Consider the following 22,486-nt stretch of genomic DNA (forward strand, 5'->3'; position numbering starts at 1 on the left):
TGTACAGTTCTTTTGGAATGTCCAAACCGTAATGTCTCGGCTCCCTCAGGATGCCAATGTCTAACTTTTGAGGTGATTTTTGAGAAGAGTTATTCCGTGGTGTGGTTGTTTTAGGTGGTAAAGGTGACTTTTGAGAAGAGTTATTCCGTGGTGTGGTTTTTTTTGGTGGCAAAGGTGGTTTCGGAGAAGACTTCTCTGCAGGTGGGTTTGGAGTAGCTTGGAATTTATGAGAAGGCTTGGAATTTGGCGTACATTCCGATTGTTGCAACGAGACCCACTCTTCATGCTCACGTTGGGAATGTTCAAAACCAGATGAATCTCGCTTTGAAGAGTTCTCATCCTCAGTTGGAAGCTTTCTCTTGCAGCTACCCTTAGGCCGACCTTTGGTTTTTGCCTCCTCATGAGGTGGTTCTAGCCATGTAGTTTCTGGCACAGCAATCTCCATAATTTTTCTAACCATAACCCTCTGCTCTTCTTCAAAAGCCATTTATACCTTTTCATAAACATATCCATCGAAGGTCTATAATCGGGACCAACACCCACCGACACACTTGGAAAAGCGGTGAGTTTTTCCAAAGGGATCGATAGCACTCAAAGATATGGAACGTTCTTGCTTTTGAAGTTCAATGATTTATTGAGCACATGACAATCCATGGTAGTGCGCAAAAATAACACCCACAAATGAACTTCGAGTCTTTAGCAAAGACGGCTTTACGGTATCTAGTTCTTCATAAAGCAAGTCCAAACATTTTCTTGAGACCGGGTTTCGAAGTTCACGAAATAAAGGAATCCGGTGGTGGTGCTGGGTTACAATTAGACTCTTCTCGAACGTACCTCTAATCTCAGACAGCTGGATCTCTAAAATCGGGTGGATCAAGTATAACATACTTAGAAAATCATGTCTGTTTGTGTTTCCTAGAACACGTTTCACCTGAGCATGAGACCCTTCGACTCTATTGGTCGTTGTACTCCCAAAGTGAATGTGTTGATCTGTCCAACAACATACGAATCGATCCTTGTAAGGCAACCAAGTCTCTCGCAGATAACTAACAAAATTGGAGTACTCAACCCTATAGTGTTTTTCCAAAGCAGCAATTCTAAAGTTGAAGATATCCTCAGTCCTCGATTTCACTACAGTGTTCCACGAGAGCTGGCCTTTATCTACTAGTTCTGTGGTGGGAAAAAAATTATTGCATTTCTGAAGGACGCACATAGAGATATGCCATCTATAGAGATGCTTGTGCGCGTCAGGAAACACAATATCAGCAGCACTCATCAAGGCCAAGTCCCTGTCAGACACGATCACAGATGGCCTTTCTTCACCCAGCAAACCGTTAAACTGATGCAAAGCCCACTCATAGTCTATCGCTGTTTCGGACTGGAGCAACACTTGACAAACCGTGAAAGACTTCCAGGTTGAAGTCACCCCCACAAACTGTACAAAAGGCCACCGATACTTATTGGTTTTGTAAGTCGCGACTATGATGAAAACTTTTGGAAAAGTCCGAGCCATTTTAACACCGTCCGGATGGGCCCATAACAATCCCGTTATCTCATCCGTATTCATATCCTCTCTCACCTCCTCGAAATAATGGTTTTCTGCTAACAACTCACGCAATCTCTGCATTTGCGAGCGACCATTCATATCCAATGTCCTCACCTTGTGCCTGGCATTGTAGACTTGATATATACTAGATAGGTTATCAGGAAACCTATGTTTGATGGACTTCAAAACTTCTTTAGGCTTAACTCCATTTTGAGTCATCTCTGACAAGAACTCGAATTGTGGAACAGTCAGTCGAGTAGCAAATGCATGTCCTTCAAGGGTGTTCGCTAATGGATGGTTGTGAACACCATTAAGAACGACAATTTTCCAATTATCGACAGTGCCGCGTTGGAAAATACATCTTAACTTAAATGGACATCCACGTTTCATGGTTCCCGTATTTGTCTTATTAACTTTCTCTGCTTTTTTGTGTGAACGATACACGCCCGAACTCTCGCAATCTAAATCCAGCCTTGGTACTTTCGGTTCCGTTAGCATTGCGACTTCCCAATTACCACAACCACATTACATTGTTTCCCCCGCAGCGGTTGCCCAACCAATTCGTCACTACGTGTATGAAATACCTAAAGATATGAAAGAAAACAACAATCAATAAACTAATATAATTTCATTTAGAAAATAAAAACAAGTGAAAACAATGCCTACTATGTACCTCTTCCGTAGTAAATATTTCTGTTGTATCCATTGAAAGCGGTTGAATATCATCCACGTCATTCGAGTTTCCAAAGTTCTCGAAACGCACCGAAGGATCCTAAATAAAGAACAGTTGTTAATTGATGTTTGGCTTAAGTACCAAATGCCACAAACGACATGTCCACACCGTTTGGACTAGGTCCCAAACGGTGTGGCCATGTCGTTTGAGATTTGAACTTGGAAAAAAGACTTGTCTGTTGTTTTGCCACTTGAACGGTGTGGCCACACCGTTTGGACTTAGTCTCAAACGACATGGCCACACCATTCAAGACTAAGTCCGAACGGTGTGGCCATGTCGTTTGAGACTAAGTCCAAGCGGTGTGGCCACATCGTTCAAGTGGCAAAAACGCGGACAAGTCTATTTTCAAGTTCAAATCTCAACGATATGGCACACCGTTTGGGACCTAGTCCAAACGGTGTGGCCATGTCGTTTTAGACTAACTTCAAATGGTGTGGCCACACCATTCAAGTTGCAAAAAAACAGACAAATCGTTTTTTCCAAATTCAAATCCCAAACGACATGGCCACATCGTTTTGGACACAATCCAGACGGTGTGACGAGACCGTTTGGTGTGAAATACAAACGACCTAGCCGCGTCGTTTAATTACTACATGCATAATTATTACATGTATAATCACTGTACACATCAATAATTCCTACATGCAAAATTATTACATGCATAATTACTACATGCATAATTACTACATGCATAATTATTACATGTATAATCACTGTACACATCAATAATTCCTACATGCATAATTATTACATGCATAATTACTACATTCATAATTACGTTTAATTTAGATTTACCTTATTCTTATTAAATGCATCATCATCCATTCCTCTATTTTCTTCACTTTGAACTTGTTCTACATTTTCTTCTTGAATGGGGTTACTTGGAACTTGTTCTATATTTTCTTCTTGAATGGGGTCATGATGCATTACATTTTCTTCGTCGTCTTTATGTTCTAAAATGGGGTTTGGCTCTTCCATTAGTGTTTAGTGTTAGGGTTTAAGGGTTTAAGGGTTTATGGTTTTTTATGGTGGAAGAGAAGAGAATAGAATAGAAGGGCTGAAAAGGTTGCAACAAGTCAAATTCACTTTGGTTTGGGGTCTGCCCAACACAAAACAACTTTTGGGACCAATGACACATTTGTAATAAGTGTTTTAGTTTTTGGGGTCTGCCCAACACAATATGGGGTCCGGCAGTAACAAGTACCAAAAAAAATGAGAGAGAAGATGAGGATGATTTAAACCAACCAAGTTGGTTTTGTCCCAAGATAGCCCCTCTTCTCCCAAAATCGTTAAGCTCCGCTTCGCTCGATAAAAGTGGCGTCCGCTCCCCTCGGTGATCTTTTTCGGTCCAGTATAAAAAAAAATAAGTTTTTCTAATTGGAAAACTTAATCTAACCAATATTAGAACAAAGACAGAGATTGTAAAAGTGCATTCTAAGTGACTGTGTGAGTGTTTATTCTTTGTGAGTGAATTGAGAGCTCTTGTAATCTGTTATTTTGTGCATCTAGTAAAGCTTGAAACTCGCCATGTGGAGGTAGGCAAATTGTCGAATCACGTTATATCCGTGTCTTATGGTTTGTTCTCTTTTACATTAATCTCTTTATTTTATATGTTTGTTATTTGATATTGAAAAGTGTTAGGATAGTCCTTGGAGGGTGTTGAAGTCTTGTCTTGTAAGAAGGATCAATCCTTATGCAGAGTGCCCCTCACTGTCTAGTGTCTGGCAATTCTTTGTTGCGCACAAAACTCTTGGAAAGGCTCATAGGTATACTCAGTATCATTGTCAGACCGTAGAGTCTTCACCTTCCTATTTGTGCGATTCTCAACTCTTGCCTTCCACTTTTTAAATGTCTCGAAAATTTCATCCTTGGACTTCAAGATATATACCCACACATAGCGTGTATAATCATCGATAAAAGAGACATAATACCGGTTACCTCCCTTATAAGCCACTCTAGAAGGTCTCCACACATCCGATTGCACATAATCCAAGATGCCTCTCGTCTTGTGTTTGCTTGTACCGAACTTGACTTTGCACTACTTGCCATAGACACAATGCTCACAGAATTCCATACTTGGTTTCTCTAAATCTTTCAATAGCCCTCGCTTGCACAACTCAGATAATCCCTTTTGGCTTATATGCCCAAGGCGCATATGCCATAATTTTGTGCACTCAGAATAATCACCACATGTACCCACTGCTACATTGCATATCACTATACTACCCAACAAAGTATACAAGTTGTCATGTCTTTGGCCCTTCATAATGACTAAAGAGCCACTAAGGATCTTTAGGACTCCACCATTTCCCACAAACTTATGGCATTTGGAATCCAAGGTACCAAGAGAAATGAGGTTCTTCTTTAATTCAGGAACATACCTCACATCGGTTAAAGTCCTCACCACACCATCATGCATCTTGACCCGTATAGTTTCAATTCCTACCATCTTACAAGCAACATCATTACCCATCAAAACGGAACCTCCACTCAAGTTCTCATAGGTAGCAAACCACTTCCTGTTTGAACACATGTGGTAGGAACACCTGGAATCAAGAATCCACTTATCGGTCATGTGGTCGTCTTGTGTAGACACCGAAAGACTTACATCATCCTCATCAAATCCGGAAGCAAGACTTGCTTCACTAACATCCTCATTCTCAAACTTACCACTAATTTTGTTACTCTTTTTCGGGATAGGACAATCACTGCACACAGATAATGCCCATTTTCCTTGCAATTGTAGCACTGTACATGTTTTAAAAGCTTCTTCGAACTACCTTTCCACTTATTTGTGAAAGTCATCTCATTCGACACCACCCTCGTCATCTTTTCTTTTGCTTCTTTATCAAACTTCTCTACTTCAAATCTAGCATTTGACATCTTGGGAGTTTTTTTTTCGAGTCACACACAATAACCCAAAAATATATCTCACTCAGAAATTTTATCGAACACCTTGTCTACGCAAATTTTGAGCACTATGGTCCTTCACCAAAACTCAAAATCCTATGTTGTAAACCTGGCTATGATACCAATTGATGTGAATAAACAACTGCTGAAACAACGCTATCCACTACAAATAGATCAACCATATACAAGGATTGATCTTTCTCACTAGACAAGACTTCAACACCCTCCAAGTAATATCCCAACACTTCTCATTAACAATTTAGCAATCATATAAAGTAAAGATAATAATGCAAAAGAAAACCAACCACAAGATAAGGATATATCATGGTTTGGCAATTTGCCTATGTCCACACTGGCGAGTTCCAAGCTTTACTAGATGTCCAGAGTAACATATTACAAGAGCTCTCAATTCACTCACAAAGAATAAACACTCAACTCATTAAGAATTTCTCTCTTACAATCTCTCTCTTTATTTCTTTTGGTTAGGTTAAGTTTTTACAGAAAAAACTTATATTTATACTGTTTCTGAAAACTTCCGAAAACAGTCGAATTCGTCTTTGAAAAGCGGTAGAAGCAAAAGCGGCGCTTTTGGCTAGGCAAAGTTTGGCGTATCGCTTTAACGCATCTTGTTTGTTTGCTAAGAGAGGGAGCTGGGCCTTTGTGCATACCATACAGCGCCTTATACGAGAGAAAAAAAAACTCCTTTTTTTCTCTACAAAAAGAAAAAAAACACATTTGTACGATATAATGAGCAGTCTCATTAGTCATTAGTTCATTACTCATAAAACGTTTAAAACATGAATTAATGTGCACCTTATACACCTTAGGGTTGGTTTAAAGTGATAAAATGAAGTGTTTGGCTCGTTATGATTGAGGCCCCATGCCTCAGTATGGGTTTGAAGACAGTTCATGAGCTGAAACTTGGAAGGGAATAATGCCACTGATTGAAAATGATATTAGTTTGGCAAAGAGAACATATCGATTGGTAAAGTTATAAACCTATAAAGCACGAGCGACTAAGTAATATGAGGACAGTTTCAGTGATGAAAATCATGAGAGTGCCTCTTAAATATTTTTAATGTGATTGGCCTCATTACAATGTGTGTGTGCGCTTTTTAGGCCACAACTTGTGTTGCATTGGCAATGGATACTAAAGTTATAATGATCTACCCTCTCAAACTATGGTTTGTTTTGTTGTCTCTCTCTTTCATTTTATATCTTTGATCCAAAGTATGTTTGCATTTATGTTTTTCAATTGAGTTAATAACTACATGCATTCTATTAGGTTTTTCATTGCTTCTATTTGGAGGCAAATATTCCTTACTGTTATGTATAAATTCACTACACATAGCACTAATTTCAGACAAGAAATTTGAGTTTGATACGAAGACTAAATATGTAACATGTGATGTTGCTTCTGCACTTAATTATCTTCACCGCCGCTGCTAACCGGCGATTGTCCATTGCACTATAGAGCCAAGTAATATTCTTCTGGATGATGACATAACTGCTCATGTATCTGATTTTGGAATAGCAAAGATGTGTTCAACCACTTCACATATTCTTCTCAAAGCCAATTCAGCTCAATAGCAATCAATTCAAAGGATCAATTGGTTATATGTTGCTCCAGGTAATCAAGGATTCTTTATTTATGCATAATTGTGTATACGCATAATTTACTTTATGGCGAAGATATGTAATTTCATATTTAACTTCTCCTGCAGCATAAGGAAATCATATAAGCCCTTGTTCATAGCACATCATATTTCTCTGTATTATAGCAATTGATAATTGAAAATACAGGTACGTAATGTGTAGTGAGGTGCCGATGCAAGGAGATGTGTACATTTACGGCATGATGTTTACAAGGAGGCAACGTAACCAACAGAGAACAGGTTTCTGGATGGACTTGGCCTGCACAACTACGTTGAAATTGGCTTTGCCTAACCAGATTATGGAAAGTGTACACCCACTAGTGCTTTTACAAAAAAATGATGAAGTACTTAACATTGCGGACGAGAGAAATAATGTTTGGTTTCCACTTTAATTCTCGGCGTCGTATGTTCCACTCAATCACCTGTAGAACGCTTGACGATATAATAAATGAAGCCATCACTCAATTGCATCGAATTAGGGAGCATCATGAACTCATGAGGCCTTTGGAGTTTTGAGTTACATGTTGGCCTCAGTAAAGCCTAGGTGAGTGTGAGTCTTTATGGAGTCTTCTTTGGTTTTATATCTTATTTCAATGTCTTTCTGTCAACTAAGAGCATTTATAGGTGGTGGTAGTATATTCTTCAAATTTGAATAAATTTTTTAGAGAATCTGGTCGCAAATTTCGACCAACTCTAGGTGGTCACAAATATTGACCGCAAAATTGATTATAGACCCCACCACGCGCGCCATTAGTAATGTCGTGCGCCAGTACCACTGTCGCGCGCCATTGGTACTGTCGCGCGCAGTACTAATGTCCCGTGCTATCGAGCAGAAAATTGGAAATTTCACAAATTGCTTCATTCTCACCCAACACTCCAAAACTATCTCTACAACCATGGCTTCTTCTTCATCATTGCAAAAAAACTAGTTAACATACCGACGTTGGCAAATCAACTCAACAATCATGTTATTTTAATATACTCGATCAAGAGAGGTGCCAAATTTGCACCTCAAGAAAACACATTGCGTTATCATACAAGTATCTGAACAAAAGGTGTCATAAAGCACCACATTGTCAAGGTTATATGCTCATACATAGAAATTATAACGAAGATAGTGAAGAAGTAAGATTTTTGAAATGCATGTATGATATATGTCCTGGTATAGAATATATATATAGAGACAGTTTGTTGATATGCACGTGTTGTGGCGAGGATGATCATTGGTATAGGTATTGCCTTTATGCACAGATATCATGCCCAAATGGTTGTGATGGTATTAGAGAGCTGAAAAAGTTTGCGAACCTTGAAGGAAAAGGCTTTGATCTATTGAGGTGTTTAGTGTGTGGAAAATGTGAGTGGTTAGGTACTGTAAGAGTGGTTAATAATTTTATTTTCTATGACTATGTAATTTAATATGTTTTTTTAATATGAATAAAATTTTATTTTATATAAATATATGTTAGTTTAAATTAATATATATATGATTAACATTGTTTATTGATGATTAAGAATAAATATGCATCTACGAAATTAAATTAAATTACAACAATCAACGTCGGTCCCCCCTAATACTCCATAGATACTCGACAATGTCGTTTTTAAGTCTATCATGCATAGTCTTTGATTGAATTCGTATAGTCCCATCAATGTAGTGTTCCCGAGTAGGTGGGATCTGTGGTTGTCTTTCTGGATCAGGAATGTACCACCTCATTTCATAATTTTTATTCTTAGTTCCGATTATCATATTGTGCAATATGATACATGCTCTCGTAACAGTACTCATTGTCTCCACATGCCATAATTTGCAAGGTTTTACCAAAATCCCAAATCAAAACCCCAGAAGCTCTTTCAATATCTTTTCTCGCAACTTCTTACATTGTTGCGTACCACTTCGTCTTTAGAGCATTAGGGTTTGAAATTGTTTGTATAAATGTCACATAGTCAGAATATATATCATCAACTAAATAATAACCCATATTATAACTATGTTGATTTACATCAAAATAAACAGGTGGAGAAGTACTATTGATCACATGCTCAAATACCAGCGAGTTTTCCAACACGTTGATGTCATTGTGTGACCCTGACATCCCAATGAAAGAATGTCATATTCACAGGTCTTCGGTTGCAACAACTTCGAGAATAACATATGGTTTTCCAGAACGACCACTGTAAGCACCTTGTCATCCAGTTGGACAATTATGTCACTCCCAATGCATACAATCAATGCTTCCCAATATACTCGACCATCCACGTATGGCAGAATGTGCAAGCAAACGTTCTATATCTGCAATATTTGGCCTTCGCAAGTAGACTGAACCATACAAATTGATAATTACATCACAGAAATGCCTCAACGCCTAGTTTCCACTTTGCTCAGAAATGTATAATTGATCGTCAATTTGATCAGCCACCGTACCATAACCAAGAATACGCAAAGCTGCAGCTACTTTGATCAGAAGATCTATACCAGGTTTACCAGCATTATTAAATTTAGGCTGAAAGTACTTAAAATAAGTCTGAATATCGTTGAAGATGTGAAGAAATAAAGATTTTTTCATACGATAGCGCCGTTTGAAATCTTTTTTCGGAAAAACAAGACGATCGACACAGTAGTTGGCCTTCAAGATTTCCAAAGTCAAAGCATAGTTTCTACGTTTCACTTTTCGACCCTTCTTTGAACCACCATGTGGTGCCTTCGGAGCATGTACTTGTGCTTGTACAAGTACAGCCAAATGGCGCTTCATAAGGGGAATGGCGTTAATAAATTCTTCATCAAGACTGTCTACCGAGTCTTCCACTGGAGAAGATGAAGAAGAAAATGAAGAAGAAGACGATGATGAAGATGAAGATGAAGATTGAAGATTGAAGATTGAAGATTGAAGATTGAAGGGGAAAAATCTCACACTTCATGATCTATTTTTTTGCAATGTGTGTGTGTTGTTTGTTAATGATTGATGTGAAATGGTTGAGTTGTTTGATAAAAATATTTGAGTTGAGTGTATATAAAATGAAGAAAGAAATGAGTATAGATATATGGATGTAGAATTCCAGCCGTTTTTTGTTCATTTTTTTTTCCATTGGAGCACGGGACATTATTAATAGCGCGCGACAGTACCATTGGCACGTGGTACTGGTCAAAGTAAAAAAAAAAAAAAAAAAAAAAAAATTGGGGCGACATTACCAATGTCGCTCCGCATCCGCATCCGCATCCAAATTGCCAAATTTACAAACAAAAATGCGAACAAGCAGGTGATGCGACCTAATTTGAGGCCACTTAGAGATGGAAATTCCGAGAAATTTCAAAGTTTTTCTTCAAAGTTGAAGAATTTGACATGTTATACTACCACTTAGAGATGCTCTAAATAAGTTTTTGTGTATCTTGCTTTCGCCTGACCATTAGCAGCACTAGTAGAAACAGGGCAACATGTCGGAAATGAAAACTGCTTATCATTGTACAGTTGTACCTAGCTCTGGGTATAATATTATGATATACAGATGTGTCCAGAATGTCGAAACATATGAATACTGATTATCCTTTGGAAGATACAAAAGGATGAAGCTATATAAAGAAGCACATGGACCAAAATATCGCCGATATATCCGATATATCGCCGATATATATCGGTATTTTGGTACACTGACATCGATATTTCCGACATATATCCACCGAATATAGAACTATTTTTTTCCGATATATATCGAAATTTCCGATATGAAACTTTATATCGCCGATATAATCGATATTTCCTATATAATCGATATATATCGGTTGACTTTTTGACCATTTTAAAATATAAATCCGATATTTCCAATATATTTCCGATATTTCCGATATTTTAAATAGTTTGGACTGGTTACCAAAAAAATAGATATATCCGATATATCCAATATATATCGGTTTTTGGGTACACCGATATATTGATCGATATCGATATTTTGGGCCTTGAAGAAGCATGGTTAGCACTGATATGGAGTTTACAAATTCACCAGACAGCAACTGTACGTGCAGAGAATACGACGGCCCAGGATATTGCAGTGATGAAGTATGTTTATGCGAGAGATAATGTTAGATTTCTTTACATGTTACAACTTCTTAAGATTACACAGGATGATGTAATGGGGAGGAGGCCTTCCCCCCGTCTTGTGAGCAACCCAGTGCTTTGTTCTGCTCTGCTACTAAATCCAACATTTACAAACAAAGCTCTAGTGCATCACTATGACAAACAACAAATGAAAACCCACTAAAGTAAGAAATGAAAACCCACTAGGTAGTAACCAGTAGCAATAGAAGAAATAGAGAAGCCAGCAACAAATTTGAGGATTCTCATTTTACCAAAATACCGAGTCAAAAATGTATTTGTACAACAATAATAAGAGGTTCAAGATCAACCAGAACCAAGTTTAATTCAATAAAGTCTTATAAATCCAAAAGACTTGGACAAATTAATTAGCTTCTTTATGAACTTCTGGGAAAGAAATTTTTTTATACTTTGTACCCCGCATCACAGAAAAAAAAAACTGAGCAGGGAGGTTAAATGAGTTAAGATTGACTTATTGGTGTTGGACATCGCAAGACGGAGAATCTTTGGCCGTCTTCAACTGCTATAAGATATACGCATTTTGACACCTATGCACTGTAGCTTCTTAAATGAGCATCTTGGGGTCGAGCTCTTCTGATCTCCAAGTATGTTCCTCAGAGCAGCATATCATGATTCTGCAGCAAAAAGCTTGCACTGCTATAAGATGTAGGCTTTTAACGCCTATGCATTGTAGTTTCTTAAATGAGCATCTTGGGGCAAGCTCCTTCTGGTCTCCAAGAATCTTCTGTCAGAGCGGCTTATATCATGATTCTGCAGCAAAAATGCCTGCAGGTAGCAATCTTTGCATGGGGATCAAGTGATCAACACAAACATGATAACCATGATTATGATAGTGATCCCTCTCCAATTAGGACACCCAATGGAGGGTCAATCAACTGGCAAGTAACCTCCTCTCAGCATTTATAACTCGTCCAAGTAAGAGATTCTCATCAGCAACATCCAGGAGTTGGGACGAACGGGTCATGACGTGGAGACTGCTGGGGGCAACTCAAATCCTCGCTTGCCTTGTAGCACGGTGTCTTCTGCACATAGTACAACAAGTAGCCTTGTGAAGCTCTCACCACACCATCACTAACTTGGGTAATCCATGCATCATCGCATTTGTACCATTGGTTCCTTAGGCGCAGATATGTAACATAGTGACCAGATTCCAAATTCCCAGAATGGGTAACGACTGCAAACACCTCAAATTCCGTGGAGATATCTGATTCATCACCCTCAAAAGCAAATATCCTATTTCCAAACCTGTTCCTCACAATAGAGGAAGATAAGTAAGGAGTCATGTCTAGTGAGAAAGGAAACTGCAAGTATCTGTCGATCTTTCTAGACTTTTTTCTAATCAAGGAATGCTCGAATCGTTTCATATGGAAACATAAGACAGAAGGGAGTCGTCTGATAGACATCTGCTTCAATGAGTCCCTTCTTACTTGACAATGCTGACAGTATAACTTCTGATCTGATCCCAACTTCTCCGGCCTTGTGAAGAGGTCCAGGCATCCCAAGAGGGTAGATATACTCGTGTCTTGGCTTGTCTTGCCTGATTTTTCAGATACTCCCTTCGAAAAGATATTTGCTGTTTCCAAGTTTAGAGATATGTCCAAGCAAGGATCATAAGTTGTGGAAGTGAAACCACAGGTCGTGCAGGTGACGTCTGATCTCAATACCCCAGAGAACACTCTATGAGCAATGCACTGACAATCTCCGCTATCTAAAACAAAACCGGGACGCAAAAGGCATGTGAGGGTTAAAATTGATTAACTTTTGGATAGGATCTTGTAAATGTTAGAATGGTATAATTTTGCAAATTAATATAAATATATTTAAATGCAAATGAGAGTCAAACTAGGAATAAGGAACATCTTTTGATATATGTGTGCAACTGAGAAACACATCACTGATTCAATAGCACAGATGGAAAACCATGTATTTTGATAATTTTATTACAATTTATAAGTACCTTTACTTTTAGGTTTGGTTCTCTCCTCTCTTTCATGAATCCTGTCAAGTACTGAAATGAAGAACTCATGAGCATCCTGCTGCTCGTAACTGGCAAGATTTGCCGAATGCTGCCACCAACTGCAAGGACAACAAATGAAATTCTTGAGATAGATCCAAAGCTTCATAACTATCCGTGACCTGTAGAGGTTCCCCCTCCACCCTTGACATCTTGTAAGACCAACTGAAGATAAAAGTCTCAGATTTTTTCCAGCACATCAGAACGATTTTAACAACCTAAACGCATAACAGCAACTCAATCATTATAAAAGTTTTTCTTCAGCATTCAGTTTCAACTACATTGCAAGTAACAAGCATGAAATTCAATATGGCAAAGCCCATTAAGATGACAAACATTTTCGATCTTCTTATAAACATCTCTTTAAAGCTCCTCATCAAGTGTCTCATTTCGAATCAAAGGGCAACGCATTCAGATCACCAACATTTTCTACCAACAACAGTGAATGGGGAGCTGTCATATTCCTTGTGATAAATTAAGATTTGGGTCTACCGGTGATTAAACGATTTGTTCAGTGACCCAAGCAAAGCTTGAACAACCAATATTGCATAGATATACGGATGTCATTCGTACATAACATTAAAACAAAATCAATCCCAAGATTAACCTACTAAAATCACATAACAGATCAATGTCTAACCTGTAAAGAAACTGGGCAGGACTATATGGCTTTCGATCACCAGAAAACACAGCAGTAAATATAGCATTGATATCGCAATGCAAACACAACCGATCCGTCGGGGTCTTCATACAAGTTTCATGATTATGCCTACCACTAAGGAAGTAATTCCTCAATGGGGGTGTATGAAGCAATGCTTGTAACACAGAATTCATAAAACAAGTATTACCCAAGTTACTCAATCCCCTCAAACCCCAAGGAAACATTGAACTAGATCCTCTTCTTATCTTCAATACCAACTTTATCGGATTTTTAGTACTACCAGACTCCAATGACCCCAACTTCCTCTTCTTCAACAACACATTATTATTATTATTCTCTTTCAAAACAACAACATCAACACCATTACTGTTTCTAGGCAACTCCATAATCTGTTTACACATAACAGCCTTATCAAAATCAGGATCATACACCTGATCACAACAAACAAAACAAAAAAGTTCTGCTCTTTCCATATCTATACCAATCTCATGACCATGACCATTCTCACTAGCATGGTTTGAACAAGAAACAGAATAACAAACCAAACAGTAATACATTCTACCATTTTGACACACATCACAAAAACTACATTTATTTTTCTCTCTATTATACATACTAGCTCTGCCATTTGGGCTAGTTTTAAGACTAGTTTGAAGAAATTTATATCCAGTAAAACCATTTTTTTGCTTATAAGTAATAAGATGTGAACATGGTAATGGGTTGGTGTATGTGGGGTTTCTGTTAGACATGTTATGAAAAGGACTTATAAACAAAAAAAAAAGATTGGATTTTGAGATTGGGTTTGTGGAGATTGAGGTGGTGTTGGATGGATTGGGATGAAGGAAGGAAGAATAGATCAAAGATGGGATCTTTTTTCTGTCTACTAAGCTTTCTCTCTCTTGGTTTTTATTTTCTCTCTCTTGGTTTGCAGGTTTTCTGTTTTGGGACTTGGATTTTTTGGAGGGTACGTAGACTCGTAGACCGACTAGAAAGACTTTTGTTTCTTAAATTCTCGAAATATCCACTATTTCTCGATTCTTCATATTTCAACGATTATATCGACAGTCTGTGAAGTGTGAACAACTGTGAACTCTTGATTTTGCTTCTCAGCATCTTTTTTCTTAACTATTAAACAACATAAACTCAGCTTACCAGTTGGTTAAGAAAGAATTGGTTGAATAATGACAAACCAAATGACAGCTTGAGCGCTTGACCAATAAATGGAAGCATTTTGTAGACAATTAATGGTCATTAGGGCAACAAACTGTATAGAATGTAAAGTTTATACTCCAAATGTCAAAAAACTCTTTTCAATGGGAGTAGTATACGGTAGGTAATAGACTATTTAGTTGATAGAGGAGGTGGGGAATTCCCCATCTCGCTATCAATTGATGAATAGCTCAGGCGACACTTTAACCAACGTCCAAAAAAAAAAAAAAATTGGAAATCACTTTAAGTCACGTCCCTTTTTAGTTATAAAGTTCTAATTTGTAATTTTTTTAACTCGGACGTCACTTTAGACGTCATTTAAAATCCAATTTTTTTTACACATCTTCATTGGAGAGTATAGAGTGTGGATATTTATAGGTTATACAATAGTATGCAGTTAGAGTTGTAAAATCCTAATGGCACCTACGTGGAACCTACGTGGAGGTGTAATTTAACACCCCCCATTGGAGATGCTTTAGTAGCAAGCAGAACCATCTAGATAAGGCCTTACCACATTGTTATGACCTAAAATCTATGTCTCTTTTGGATCCTCACTCCCCCCCTCTATTTCCTTTCCTCCTTTTTATCATGCGGCCTCCTCCTTATCTTCATCCATCCATCCATCCTTCTTGTCATTCCACCCTTGGATTTTCTCCATGTGGTCTTTTTTCCATCCAATGTCTTGTCTCCTTATTTATCGGGCCCTATTTTAGACTCATTAATCAAGGACTCGGGTCACCTTGGAGGCCTAATACCCCAGTCATCTACCTCAAACTATGGGCCTCATGGGGCTAAATAAAGTTGTAACAAATATCATCTTTAAGAAACTCAAATTAACAAAGACCCCTTAGGCTGAGTCCAATGGCTCCCTATCCCTTTAAAAGTAGTGTTAAAGTCAATAAAGTAGAGCTAAAGTCAACAAAATAGAGCTAAAGCTAAAGTCAACATATTTTACTCTCTATCATTATTTTTCTATATATATATATATACAAAAGATTTTTTTTATCTACATTTTCTTTTTCTATTTTTACTCTCTATATAGAGAAAAAAAATAGAATAGAAAAAAAATTTTTTAATATATATAAAGAGAAAATTAATGATAGAGAGTAAAATCTGTTGACTTTAGCTCTACTTTTAAAGGGATAGGGAGCCATTGGACTCAGCCTTAGAGCATTTCTAAGTGGTGGTAGTATCACCTCCAAATTTGAAGGCGAAATTTGAAGAAATTAAACACAAATTTTGACCAACTCTAGGTGGTCGCAAATTTAAAGTAGGGTCTACCGTGCGACATTGATATTGTAGCGCGACATTACCATTATTAAGCCCCAAAAAAAAAAAAAAAAAAAAAAAAAAAAAACCATGTGACATTTTCACTGTTGTACCAAAAAAAAAAAAAAAAAAAAAATTACTTACGCAACATTGGCAATGGTGCGGTGTGCTGGTCAAAGTCAAAAAACAATTTGGAGCGACATTTGCAATGGCGTGCGACAGTCGCATCTACATCCAAAATCCCAAATTTGCTTCCACAGATGCGGTTAGACAGGTGATACGACCGAATTTGTTTCAACCTAGAGTTGGATTTCTGTGAAATTCCGAGTTTTGGAAGCAAATTTAGATAAATTGGGAGGTGATACTACCACCTAGAGATGCTATTAACTACTTATTCAGAAACTTTATCAAACTTTAAAAGAAAGAGCATACTTTTTTTTATAATTTTTTTTTTTTTTTTTTTTCTGGAAGAAAAGAGCATACTTAGGTTCGAAGCAAATTAAAAAGTGGCAATGACTTTTATCAAATGAGTGCACTATGTGTCTCACATTTTCTTGAATATGATTTGAAATTTTGAACGACAACAATAAAAATTAATGATTATTGAGATAAGCTTATGCATGCAACATCTCTTGATTAACCATGATAAGAAACATACTTATAAATGCTTACCAACACTACTACGTATCAACCGTGATAGAACAACATTATTATGTTTCAGTGTCCTGCTGTATAAACTGTGCTGTGCTGTGCCTGTGCTCTGTGTTTCTGTGTGTGTCATTCTCTTCTGATTCGCTTTGGTAACAGGTTTTGAACCCACGGCAGGGTAGCAGCTCCAACAAGCATGATCAGGTAATTAAGGTAGTTCATATCTCGCCAAATCGCCACCCTACAGGCAATCTCAATTGTTTCAACTGAAATATATATGTATCCTCTTGAATGGCAATATCTAGAATGTAAAGCAATTCTTTTCTTCAGTTGACCATATATTGAGGTGAGTGTGGCAGAGTTGACCTCTGAAGCCACATCATCAATGGTTATACTACCTTTAATTGAAATGGTAATAATCCATTGAAAAGCAATATCTAGGCAGATCGACCTATCGAGGCAACTCTTCCATTGAGAGTTTCAAAACATCTTCCTCACCTCGCTGTTTATTAATCGATTTCAAGTATGTGAGAAACGCCGCCCTTTGAGCTAACTAAAGACTGCATTTCCGGATACTTAACAAGTAAAGCCGCCAACAGTTTAGAAATTCATCAGAGTCTCATATATATATATATATATATATATATATATATATATATATATAGCTAGTATATGCCGTTTTAAAATGTACTGAAACTTTAATTATATTACTTCTTCTGAGAGCATCAGGAATAAAGCCAGCACTGAAACTATGGTACTTACTGTGATGGACTAATATACACAACCAATGTATATTATACATGTGTCCAACACAACTCACCAGGTCGATTATATCAAGACCTTTGTCAAGTCGTTGTAATGTTGTAGGCAACTGGTCAACAAACGTGCCCATCACCAAAGACAATAAGCTCGTACTAAACGAACTAGAGTCACCATCTCCAACACGCTAGAACGAGCGACTAGAGCCATAGATGATAAGATCATTATGTTATACTTAGTTCATGGTCAACCAGGCAACCCAAGAGACAAGTCGCCTTCGGTTACACATGAGCACTAAATATAATCATGAATGGAGCACCAAAGGTGGATCTCATTAATTAGGCAATTAATGGAGCACCAAAGATCGGAAGATATAAAGACAAGGTAGTGACCAAACAAAATGGGAGAGGGGAGAGCTCCATGCTCACATTCTCTCAATCTCTAATTCAATCACTCAATTACAATATGAACTACATCTGACTTGATTCCAATTCATTGGAGAACTAGATACATAGGCAGTTCGATCATTCGAACTCAGTCATAATATCATCTTCCCCAACTATATAGATTCGTAAGGTCGTGACAAGAACACACCTTTACATTGACACCGTTTGTGGGGATCGAATGTCTTGAAAATTCAACTTCTCTTTCGTTAATTCAAAGTTCTTTCAAGACCACGAAGCGTGGCAATTATCAAAATTTTCCAACGTTCTAAAAAGTTGTGCGAAAATAGTAGATTTCATAATGTATTCTTTCACCAACTAGATAAGTTTGCTTTCTTAGTTTTGTTAATTTTGAAAAGTTGCAAGGCTCACGGATCATAAAAAAGCATTCCAGACATCATTCGATCGACCTCGACAAGTGTTCATCAACCCTTGATCATTTTTCATTTGGTCATGTTCGATTTGATTTCTTCTCAACAGCCCCTACACTCTGCAGATTGTTAAGAAGAAAATCACATCACAAGAAGAATTTAAATATGGCTGCAGATCACTGCCTTTACAAAAATTCTATCCTATTACTACGAGTCTACGACTTGCCAATTCTCTATTTGCATAGCATATTATTAATTTGTCTCATTAACTTACCATTTCAATTACAAAACTAAGCGTACTCAACTCCTTTAATATGCCAATTCATTTGATTGGCTTAACAGAGTTCTATTTGGTGGGACGACTTAAGAATGGTGACCTGACACTCCCTATTGTGACTTAAAGTTCCTTCCTGGGCAGTTCGCCCGTACTACGAATTGGTCCTACCATAATATTACAGCGCGCAGATATACTTCAGTATAACAACGCAAGTTTCAAACTTCTAAATCAACACTACGTAGACATTGCGAATTGCTAAATAAAGAGGCTACAAAATTCTAAACAGATAAGTAAAATTTTCCCTTTTCCTTGTACTGTGGCTTATTGTTGTGGGGCATACTACCATACTCAGGAACCTTGGACATTCCAAGAGTTTACATGTGGCCTTGAAGTTTATAGTCGCATGTCTTATTGTCTTGGTACATAATGACAATAAGTACCTGATGATGTTGGACTCAATTATAAATTGAATATTATCACCTAGGTCGCAACATGCATGAATTGCTTGTTTGGAGCAAGCTTTGACGGCATTGTCAGTTCTAGGGAAACAATACAAATCCGAACACTATTATAGTCTTGACTTTCATTTTCTATGTCACTACAATAGTATGGAATTTACTAAACAACAAAATGGATACAGATCCATACACTTGCATTCTTGAAAGTGTATCACCACAGACCAATATGCTGGAGGTCGATCAAATTCTCAATCCATTGCAACTCGCTTGGATTGAAAAGCAGAGGCTCATTCTAGCTTTCTAGCAAATTTTTTATTACACAATAATATAGCTCCCAACAGGTCATCGTGAGTCAACTCGAGCTCAAACGACATGACTTCAGGATAAACTTGTCACACCCCGAATTTCGACAAAATCGGAAAAAACAATATTTGTTCCCGACTCTTCGATTTTCGAGGTGTGATGCACTCTCAACTTCCAAACCCATTATCCGTTTATTTATTCCAATAATTTGAAACCAATAAAAAATTTTAAATAAACAAAAGTCATCTACATTACAAAAATTTACAAATATGATTAAGTTACAATTTTCCTTTCAACAACGCTTTAATTATAATTACAACTGAAAATACAAAATATTGTCTCAACAAAAAATATATTGCACCTTAAGGGAAAACAAAACATATTATGTATGAGATGCTAACGCAAACCACAAGCCGCAATCAACCTTCTTCATCACTAATCCTGTCAAGACTTATCGACTATGTTCATTTTATGAACACACTCGATAAACAAACATGCAAATCGGGTCAGCATTATAAACAATGTTGGTATAAGTAGTCATAAAATACAAATCATACTTATACATATATATACACAATCAATAAGGCAGTTAGTTCATCCACCGAAGCGCCTTAACTTCCAACGAATAATACAACATTCTTAAATACAATAATTAAGGCAGATGGTTCCTCCACTGAGGCGCCTTAGCTTCCAATTCAATAATAATAAAGCATTTAGCTCATCCACCAAGACGCCTTAGCTTCAAACCGTACTAGATCAACTACATCTAATAATAAAATAACAAAACTAAAACTTACTCCATACTTAAACTGGTGTAGGCCTGATCACAGAGTGGGTCACACCTGCATAAATAATCAATTCAACCCACCCTTCTGCAAAACCATTGTGAATGCAAAATAAATTATAATAAAACAAACAAACATATCATATACATAATTCCAATCATCTCATTGAACCAACAAGAACAATCTCAATGACCAATTTCACAACCACAATAAATCATTTATTATAGATTTAACGTACACTTTGATATATCATCACAATTATTGTTTAGAGTTCCTTCAAGTGTCTCTAGAATCACGTCATCTCTATGTTTTACCTAGTTTCCTGTCTACCACAATCGCTTTCCTCAATCGAGTCGAACATGCACATATGTATGTCTCTCTCATATAATGGAACCACTCCGTGTGTAGTTATCCTAAGTGGGATGTCGCATACCAGGTAACCCCCACACGAACACCAAAACTATATGAGTAAGCCTTTACTAGGCATAACATATCGCGCGTCTCGTTCTGAATTGGCAACGAGATAATCAAAGTGATCATTTGGCTACAAGGGCTTCAAGTTCCCTTAAATTCACATTATCTTAAAAAGACAACTTTCATATTTATCACAAGAGTTGTGGTAGCTAGGGGCTAGGATTTTGCGTTACGTAACTTATTCAAATGTCATTCATTTGTATCTCATAACCATTTTACTCTATCACGTGCATGCCAAATAAATTATTGCATTAAGCCTCAATATTCATAAATATCTCAATACATCTCATAACAATTTTCATTCTTTCACGTGCTAAATAAATCATTGCACTAAACCACAATATTTAGAAACATTATTATATTAATACATCTCATAACAATTTTCATTATTTCACGTGCTAAATAAATAATTACACTAAACCACAAATCCTTCAGAAATATTGCAAATCTCCATAACCGCTACATAACTTTTAGTAACATTTCAAAAATATAACCGATCATTTATTTAATTATATCATTATCAAACAACAATATAATAGAGAATACTATTTAGTACATAAATTCCAACTTACAATGAAATGTCATAATCACTCCATAAAATATTGCACAATAATTTTATAACATTTCAACAAGGTCATAATATTACACAAAAAATATACGTACATTTTGATTCATGGCTAAATAATTTCTAATCCATTCTAAACATTTTTTAAATACCAAATACATGTCATAACACTTAATACATTTCTCATTACACAACATTTCTGCACATATCATGGGCTAACAAAATAAATATCATTTCCCATACGAAAACAACACCTAATGCATATATTGTAATAAATCCGAAAATCTATCATTTATTCATTTCATCGTTAAAACAAATCAGTTAACTACTGCATACACATTTTTCTTCTCTTATCCTCTATTTTATATTATACAACGGTAGTAAGGACTATGGACTATTAATTAACTTAATGCAATTAAATGTAAAACGGGATTGATCTCCACCATTTCATATTTCATGACAACTACAACTACACACAAACTAATATTTAGCATTCCACATACCAATATAAAATTAAACCGTGCATATTTGTTTCTCAATTTAATTAAATTGAGAATCAACAACCAAATAAATAAATAAATAACTAATTAGTGAGGTCTACTCACTAATACAATTTAATCATTTCCTTGTATCTATTTTACGTTATTCAACATTAATAAGTACTTTGTAATATTAAATTTAATTTATGCAAATAAAATATGAACCCTTATAATTACAACAACTGTTTCAAGACTATTAATTATACACTAATATTTAACATTTCAAGATACGCAACATATATTTCTTTGTTTTCTAATTAATTGAATGTAATATATAGGAATCAACAACTAAATGATTGAAATGACTAATTAGTGAGGTCTACTCACATTTTTGTTGTTGCCATCGAAAGAACAATCATAGAAAAGAATCAACGCCACGTAAAATCCATATCACCAAGTAATATAAATACTCCCTTTATTCATTATTTTTTTTTCCTTCTCCCTTATTCTTTGTAATCTTCTTTTGATTTCTTTTTTCTCTTTTATATATTTTTTCTTTCTTTTTGTTTTGTTCTAAGTGAAACCATATTCTTTAGATACAAAGAAATAAACTAAGACAATTCCATAATTTTAAATTATCTACACATTAGTTTCCTTTACAACTAAAAACTTTCCATTACTTTCCTTTGAATAAAAGTTAATTTTCCATAACAATAGAATTATTACCATATTATCTCACCTTAATAAAGAAAATTTTCTTTTTACCAAATATCTCTACTCATAAATATAGAATATTATTCTCTATTAAAAGTATTCTATTT

The 22,486-nt window shown here is 36.4% G+C and overlaps 2 protein-coding genes and 1 long non-coding RNA gene across 4 annotated transcripts; 1 reads left to right on the forward strand and 2 right to left on the reverse strand.

Moving 5' to 3' along the window:
• The first annotated feature begins 6,263 nt into the window (after window positions 1–6,263).
• On the forward strand, window positions 6,264–7,452 carry LOC147508408 (uncharacterized). 2 transcript variants are annotated; one of them, XR_015216361.1, is made up of 3 exons: window positions 6,264–6,373; window positions 6,664–6,819; window positions 6,993–7,452. It is a non-coding gene; the product is annotated as an uncharacterized LOC147508408 (long non-coding RNA). The 2 variants fall into 2 exon arrangements; XR_015216362.1 differs by having other exon boundaries at window positions 6,287–6,373; window positions 6,724–6,819.
• A 1,599-nt stretch (window positions 7,453–9,051) lies between these two features.
• Window positions 9,052–9,594, reverse strand: LOC147508409 (uncharacterized). Its single transcript, XM_086597091.1, has 2 exons — window positions 9,267–9,594; window positions 9,052–9,161 (listed from the first exon to the last, which is right to left on the reverse strand). Exons 1-2 carry the CDS (start codon window positions 9,592–9,594, stop codon window positions 9,052–9,054), a joined length of 438 nt encoding a protein of 145 aa, XP_086453217.1.
• Window positions 9,595–11,150: 1,556 nt separating this feature from the next.
• Window positions 11,151–14,585, reverse strand: UBP22 (ubiquitin-specific protease 22). Its single transcript, XM_086600945.1, has 3 exons — window positions 13,605–14,585; window positions 12,908–13,026; window positions 11,151–12,658 (listed from the first exon to the last, which is right to left on the reverse strand). Exons 1-3 carry the CDS (start codon window positions 14,372–14,374, stop codon window positions 11,880–11,882), a joined length of 1,668 nt encoding a protein of 555 aa, XP_086457071.1. The 5' UTR covers window positions 14,375–14,585; the 3' UTR covers window positions 11,151–11,879.
• Between the last annotated feature and the right edge of the window lie 7,901 nt (window positions 14,586–22,486).

Source organism: Coptis chinensis, chromosome 3, assembly GCF_015680905.1.
Source record: "Coptis chinensis isolate HL-2020 chromosome 3, ASM1568090v1, whole genome shotgun sequence".
In the NCBI taxonomy this organism is placed as follows: Eukaryota; Viridiplantae; Streptophyta; class Magnoliopsida; order Ranunculales; family Ranunculaceae; genus Coptis; species Coptis chinensis.